This window comes from Spinacia oleracea, chromosome 3 (assembly GCF_020520425.1).
Source record: "Spinacia oleracea cultivar Varoflay chromosome 3, BTI_SOV_V1, whole genome shotgun sequence".
In the NCBI taxonomy this organism is placed as follows: domain Eukaryota; kingdom Viridiplantae; phylum Streptophyta; class Magnoliopsida; order Caryophyllales; family Amaranthaceae; genus Spinacia; species Spinacia oleracea.
In genome coordinates, this window is record NC_079489.1 from 82,896,541 (window position 1) to 82,904,988 (window position 8,448).

Here is an 8,448-nt window from a genome sequence, read left to right on the forward strand (position 1 = left end):
TTGGTATTTATGTTATAAACTTGTTTGTCGTGATCTAGTAAATAAAGTCCATTGACTAATCTAGCAGATCCATAAAACATCTCTTTGAAAAAAACGAGCAACTATTGTCTTTTATTAAAAAGGAAAATCCCTTAGCATCTAAGCAAGAAACAGAAATGATGTTTTTAGTAAGACTTGGAACATGGAAACACTCTTCCAGTCCTAAAACTAGCCTTGAGGGCAACGACAAATAATAAGTTCCTACAGCTAATGCAGCAATCCGTGCTCCATTTCCCACTCGTAGGTCGACTTCACCCTTGCTTAATCTTCTACATCTTCTTAGTCCCTGTGAATTGGAATATAAGTGTGAGCCACAACCAGTATCTAATACCCAAAAAGTTGAATTTGCAAGTATACAGTCTATAACGAAAATACCTGAAGATGAAACAACCGTTCCGTTCTTCTGATCTTCCTTAAGCTTCAAGCAATCTCTCTTGCAATGCCCCTTATTCTTGCAGTAGAAGCATTCAGATTTAGAAGTGAGTTGGCTCACCTTCTTCTTTTCAGACTGGGTGCCGCCAGCTTGCTTAGTTGGGCTGGCCTTCTTGCCACCTTTCTTAGCATTCCTCTTATTACCAGATTTCTTGAACTTGCCCCCACGCACCATACGCACATCTTTCTTATCACTTTTGAGCGTCTTTTCAGCGGTCTTCAGCATACCGTGAAGCTCAGTGAGCGTTTTGTCCAAACTATTCATACTGTAGTTCAGCTTGAACTGATCATACCCGCTATGAAGAGAATGGAGGATGGTGTCTACAGCCATTTCCTGAGAGAATTGTTGATCCAGCCGACTCATATTCTCAATGAGTGCAATAATTTTGAGAACATGTGTACTTACGGGCTCGCCTTTCTTAAGCTTAGTCTCAAGAATTTGCTTATGAGTCTCGAATTTCGACTCGAGCCAGATCTTGGAACATGTTCTTTAACTCACTGATGATCGTGAAAGCATCTGAGTTGATGAATGTTTTCTGCAGATCTGCACTCATGGTTGCAAGCATTAGACATTTTACATCCTTGCTGGCATCAATCCAACGATTGAGGGCTGCCCGAGTGACCCCATCACCAGCGGCTTCGGGCATCGCCTGTTCCCTGGCATACTTCTTTTCTTCCTGCATAAGAACTATTTGCAAGTTCCTTTGCCAGTCAAGGAAGTTTTTCCCGTTCAACTTCTCCTTTTCGAGAATTGAGTGGATGTTGAATGAATTTGTACGTTGTTTGCCATAGTTAAAACTACAATTGAAAAGAATAAACAAATAAATAACCATTCACAGTTTCTCTTAATAAACTTAAATTCTAGCATTCATGCATAATTCAATATTTATTAAGCATTTTATTCAAGTTATGTGTTCCGACAGGTGTGAATAAAATGATTCCAAGACCCTTAAATCATTGAAGAATTAAGCACATTATGTATTTAGACTCAATTCTAAAATATTTTAGGTAAGCAAATCCTTTTCTAATAGTCTAGAAATTACTCTTGGTTGATAGGTACGTCTAAGAACTTATTAGGTAAACTTATCTCATTTGCCACGACATAAAAGGACTCCTTACTTATATAGTTGAGTTTCACCAAAACTAACATGTACTCACAATTATTTGTGTACCTTACCCCTTTAGGATCAATAAGTAACACCTCGCTATGGCGGAACACTATTACTAAGATTGATGTAAAGGTTATCCAAGTAAGTGTTATTTTGGCATGACACCTTTTAACTCAATTTTTAAAGTTTGGAACTTTAGGCTCTTACTATGTTGGTTAGATTTTAAGTGAACTAAAATCTTTAATCATGCAACATAATCAATTCACAATCTCATGCATAATTAAGACATATTTAAAGCAATAAATAACTTAAAGCATGCATTAGATATAAATGTGATCTAGTATGACCCGACTTCATCTTGAAGCTTCAACTTCAAACTCCGTCTTGAAAATGGATTGGAAACTCCGTCTTGAAAATGGATTGGAAACTCCGTCTTGAAATTCACCATGGGAGGCGCCATTTTCTTCAAATAGGACAAGCCATAATTGAAACTAATTACAACTATTTAATGGTACGCATACCATATTTAAAATTAAAAAATTTGGTGCATTAGACCAATTTTACATTCAAATTAATGGTACGCAAACCATATTTTCTATCCTATTTGAACCATACTAGTCACATCATAACCTGCAAAACAGTACATTTACAATATACCATTCACCCATTCATTTATCAATGAATGACCCACATAGCAAGTTAGTAGAACATATTATGCATCACATAAATATTTTCAGCAATTAATCAATGCTTCCAATAATCTACAAATTATTAAAATCTTATTAAATCTAATCGAGTTGTTTTAACCTTAAAGGAATATAGACCTAATCAAGAGTTTATGACTAAAATGCTCCCACTAAAACCAAGAAATTTACATGCTTTACGAATTTTAAACATAAAATTGTATTTCCTAGTCCAACCGGAAACTTACAAATTTAATTAAAATTTAAAGCTCATATAAAATATTATTTAAATTCTTTATTTTATTTTCAGTTGATTAAATTAATTAATTTAAATTTTATCAACGTTTTAATTTTAGTAAAATAATTAGTATAAATAAATTTACAATAATTAAATTATTCAAAATTAAATTTCGAGAAAAAATTAAATTACGAATTTAAATTTAATTAAAAACGTTTTCAACCGAAAAATTAAAACGAACCAATCGGGCCAAGACAAGGCCATAGGCTTGCGCCCATGCCTCGTCGAGGCCTTGTAGCAGTAGCGCCCATGGGCTGCCACTCGCATTGGTCGTAGCGCAAGCACGAGCAGCCACGTGTAGCACGCAGCAAGCCGAGCAAGCCAAGCCTACGCGCAGCAGCTCCCTCGCTGGGGCGGGGCAACGTTCGCTGGGCGAGCCAGCGCTCACTGCCCACGCTGCGCGGCCTCGGTGCATGCTTCCATGCTCTCGCCTCTCGCCCACGTGCACACAGCACACACCGCACAACAGGGCTGCCCCCGCGCGCGCGTGTGCCATGCCTTGCTCGCTGCATCGTACCGCATGAGCGACGAGCTCCCTTGCTCGTCGTCGCATGCCCGCACTATGCAACACCCCTTAAGGGTAACACTTAGCTTCTATTGCTTCGTGCGTGCAAGATTCGTGAACGAATTTCATTAAAATTAAAACTTTTATAATTTAAATTTATTGAAAAATTAATAACTCATATTAATTTTTCCCCTCAAAAAAAAAAAAAACTCATATTAATTTCATAAATTTAAGCGAAAAATCGAAAATTTATTATTCAAATTTATTTCTGTTTATATTTATTTTCATGGATTCAAATCCAGGTCATAAAATTTTAAAATTTTAAAATTTCAACAAATTTTATGGTGGTTTTTTATCATAGGATCCTAATTAAATTGCTAGTTAATTATGAAAATCAAATCAAATTCTAAGTTATTCGAATTTCAACAATTTAATTACAATTACAAATTAGGTTGTATAATTAACAAGATTAGGCTTTAAAATTGTTAAACATATACAGTAGGTCAATCATAAATTCAAGATTTACATACAAGATTCGCAAATATTTAATTTAACATAATAAAAATTATAAATTTTGCGTTCGAAAAACTAAAACCTCCGAAAAGTTATAGTTAGCTTCGAATTTGGGAATTCTAGGTTCGGCATCAAATCTTTAATTTTAGTCAAAATTTAAAACGTCGTTTACATGCGAAATTCACTATAAAATTATACGATTCCGACCATCATTGAATAAACTGCCGAAAATCCTGCGAGCATATAATTAAATAATCGCACGAACTTGCAATTAATTACATTCTACGAAATTAATCACCCTTTTAATTCATTGCAAATTTATAAAATTTAACCATGTTAACTATAATTGATTATGGAATTAATTAGAGGCTCGTGATACCACTGTTAGGTTATGACAAATATAAAACATATATTTCATGCGGAAAAACCATTAAGCCAGGAATCCAAAATAATTGTCACATAGTCAATTAGCATAATTTAGGATACATACATGTGACGCGTGCCATCCCTAGCTGCTCCCGAACCGAACAAGAACAAGTTTAGGACTCCAAGTGTCGTCCCTCCGTAGATAGTCCACAGCACGTTCGGATCCGCCTTAGATTCAATTAACTAGAATATTATCTAAGGTTTTATGTTATTCGAAAGCTAATTATTTGGCAAATTATTAAGTTAGTTTAAACTTAAACTATATGAATACTTGTGATTGTTATGTATAAATTGTGATTACGTATCACCTATTTATAGGGATGAAATATCGGACTTAGATTTTCACTAGGATTCAATTTACTAATTCGATTAGAATTCTAGTTAAAATTAATCCTTTTGGATTTAGTGTTTAATCAAACAACTAACTCTTGTGGATTTAGGAAAACAATTATTCGAACAATCCAAAGCGAAAGGATTCGTAGCATTGCACGAACACAAACACACACACACGCAGCCCACGAGGGGCGCGTTATGCGCGGCTTGGCACAGCAACGCTTGCAGCACGCGGCCCATCGCTGGGCGCTGCTGCCGGCCTGCCTTGCTTTGCTCGGCTGGGCCTGGCCTTGCTCCGTGCTTGGCTAGGCTCGCTGGCTCGCTGCCCTTGCTTGTTGTGCCTTGCGTCTAGCAAGCTCGTCCGATGATTATTTCGTACGTCGCGCTTCCGATTTGTTTTCATATTCCAGAATTCATTTCCGATTTGAACAATATTTAATATTTCCGATTCCGGAATTTATGTCCGTTTCGAAAAAATATTTAATATTTCTGATTCCGGAATTTATTTCCGATTTCGATAATATTTTCGATTCCGGCAATATTTCCGATTCCGGCAATTTTCCATTTCAAATAATATTTTCCGATACGTACCATGTTTCTGTGTCCGGCAACATCTACGACTTGGATAGTATTTATATTTCCGTTACGATCCATATTTCCGTTTCCGGCAATATCATCCTTTCCGGAGTATTCATATTTTGCCTTTTGACGATTTCAGCTCCCACTGGAACCGAGATCCGTCGATTCCTAAAATTCATAAATGGAGTATTTAATTCACTTAAATATTTGATCCGTTCACGTACTATTTGTGTGACCCTACGGGTTCAATCAAGAGTAAACTGTTGATTAATATTATTAATTCCACTCGAACTGAAGCGGCCTCTAGCTAGGCATTCAGCTCACTTGATCTCACTGAATTATTAACTTGCATAAATAATTAATACTGAACCGCATTTATTATACTTAGCATTGAATGCATACTTGGACCAAGGGCATTATTTCCTTCACCATGTACACTGATCAGGTGCACTGATCAGGTGCACATATCAGGTGCACTGATCAGGTGGTGCACAGATCAGGTGGTGTACAGATAAGGTGCACTGATCTGGTGGTGCACAGATCAGGTGCACATATCAAAAATCATGCACAGGTACATCAGATTAGGGTGATCAGATTAGGTGATTAATATTCGGGTGATCAAATTGGGTGGTGCACAGATCAGGTGCACTGATCAGGTGCACAGATCAGGTAAACCTTTTTCTCATCTTTTTTCTCATCCATTTTCTCATCCTTTTTATTCTAGATTATTTTTTTCACTCGTTCACATTTAAATATCTTTCTAAAATTACCCATTTCATCTCCAAAATAAATATATACAACAAAAAGGGAGAATGTACCTTCAAGCCAATCATCATCTACCTGGTACCTCTCCATAATTGTTGCCCGATTTAATTCGAACTCATCACATGTTAGACTATCATATATTGCCCGCTCCAAGTCTACCTTTAAATCAGGGTACTCTATATGCGTTCCAAGCTTCCTACTAAAATTCTGAAGAATGTGCCATATTCACCACCTATGACATGTATCGCTCATGGTTGATCTCAAATCCCTCCTCATCGCGGGATCTTGATCAGTCAAGATCCCAATTGGGGCTTTACCACCCATACATTCTAACCAATTACCGAAAATCCACTCGAATGTGTCACTATTTTCATGCGAAACAAGCGCACATCCAAGTAATATGCTCTGACCATGATGATTTACACCAACAAAGTTCGCAAACGGCATTTTATATTTATTGGTCAAGTACGTACTATCAAAGCAGACAACATCACCAAACTCCTCATAAGTAGCTCTACTACGAGCATCAACCCATAAAACATCTTGCAACATCCCATTTGCACCTTGCCGGTACACGTGAAAAAAATCAGAATTATCTGCTTTCATCTTCTTAAAATAGTCAAACATTGCCTTCGCATCACCACCACTAGTCCTAGCCTTCCTCTCCTTCGCAACCACATCATTAAGATCCTTCCGTAAGAAAGGCATTCTACCTCTACCATTCCTTTGCACCACCAGTAAGTTATAAGTTTGAGCCACAGACATACCATATTTCGAACAAACATTCGCTTGTGTCAACACATGAGGATGATCCCTTAAAAGCTTCTTCCGGTTATAAGCAATAGTCCTAGACTTACTAGGGGTGGGGTGATGATTTTCATGAATCATTACTTCTCTACGTATCACCCACTCTCCTACCTTATTTACACTTGAAAATACATGTATCGGACATTGACATTTCTTAGACTTGCGTACCCCACTCCCAATTACTTCATGGAGTTGGGAATCAGATGCAACCTTAGCCCCATTCACCTTGCGCCTCCTTTCCGGCACACCATAACACTCACAAGTCCACAAACAATTACGCTTCTCTTTCACGATTCCTTTCTCTTTATCAGAATCATCCTTTGTGTGGCTAACCGAAAACTTCCACGAAGCACACCGACGGGAAACACCAAAACCCTTTTGTTTGGCATACCCCCTAAATTGTTGTTCAATCTCCTCCCAACCAGGAAATACCATACCAACCCTCAATTCAGGAACTTCCTGCTCTTCCCCGTAGGCAGTTACAATAGTTCGCTTTTTTTGGGTTGTGAAACAATCGTCACCACCCTCCTACAATTACATTCAAAGCCAACCCCATCACAATTACCAATCTCAACCAATTCCAAACCCAACAACTACAAATACCAATTACATTAAACCAGAACACACACCAATATCATGTTCAAAAAAACCATCCTTTAATAACCAAACACATCTTCTAAAACCAATTCATAATCTTACATTATTAATTAGCATCAATTTCATAATCTTACATTATTAATTAGCATCATTTTCAAGTTCAGTATTTATTTTAATGATTAATTAATTCATTCAATCATTCCTTTTAATGATTAATTCAACAATCAATAAATTCATAAAATCAATACAAATCAATAAATTCATACCAATCAATATATTAACAAATCACTTACTTCACCAATCGCAATCAATTATTTCACCAAAAAATTATTACCAAGCATCGAGAATTCACAACACGAAATAGAATGAATTACAAATCTCTAAAACATGATTGCTAGAAAAAAAATAAAAATAATAAAAATAAACTGGAGTGGGAAGTGGCATTTGATAAACAAATGAATGCCATTTTGAGAAACAAATGAATGCCATTTGAAAAATAAACGAATGCTATTGTGGAGATCCAAGTTCATACCTCTTCGTCCGAGGAGGATTGTGGTTCATACCTCCAAATGAAGTCTTCTTCTTCTTCTTCAACCTCGCGACTACCGTCGTCACCAATTTCCCCTGTGGTTTCAGCCCCACTGCCCTCACCCATTTCCGAAATTAACATTAATGGATACTCTTAAACTAACCTCCAACTGAAAGCTCACCAATTAATCAAAGTGTAGATGAAGAAGAAGAGGAGAACAAGAAGATGAAAATGTTTGATTTTTTTGGGAAATCCGAGTTTAAAATTCTCGAATGAAGAAGCAAGCTATTTGAAAATGGTGGAGGCTCGTAGAAATTGGAACCCAAAAATTGAAAGAGGAACTCAGAGAAAGGGGGTAAATTATTTGCCAAGTCAGACATGCCAAATCAGCACCCCGTTTTACCAATTTACTATTCCATTATGCTTTTCCTCCCAAAAACATTTATCATTTACTTTTACCTTTTTATTTGGGTTTGTTATGTAATAGCAAATACATATCTGATATTTATTTGGACTTCCCCCTCCACCCCCATCTCCCAGAATGACATGGTCCCACTTGTTTTACTTATCCCACTTGCTTTATTATTTTATTTCATTCAATTATTCTTTCTTAATACCCGTGTCCGACCACATATCACTCCTATTTAAATACGGAGAGAGTATAACAAGTTAGAAACATTTTTCCCCATTATTTAAAGGTGACCGCCCTTTTTCAATTTCTTTTCATTTACTTTTTTATTTTTTGTTATTTTGGGTGGGTACTGGTATTATTTCCGCGGGTTTCCAGCGGTTTATCACGCCTCAGAGAGTGATGATATTTCAGTCTTTTATAA

At 36.7% G+C, this 8,448-nt stretch overlaps 1 protein-coding gene across 1 annotated transcript; it reads right to left on the bottom strand.

The window, feature by feature from the left end:
• Window positions 1-5,907: 5,907 nt before the first annotated feature.
• Window positions 5,908-7,741, bottom strand: LOC110795286 (protein FAR-RED IMPAIRED RESPONSE 1-like). The gene is made up of 2 exons (XM_056839311.1): window positions 7,619-7,741; window positions 5,908-7,017 (listed from the first exon to the last, which is right to left on the bottom strand). The coding sequence occupies exons 1-2, from the start codon at window positions 7,739-7,741 to the stop codon at window positions 5,908-5,910; spliced, it is 1,233 nt and encodes a 410-aa protein (XP_056695289.1).
• Between the last annotated feature and the right edge of the window lie 707 nt (window positions 7,742-8,448).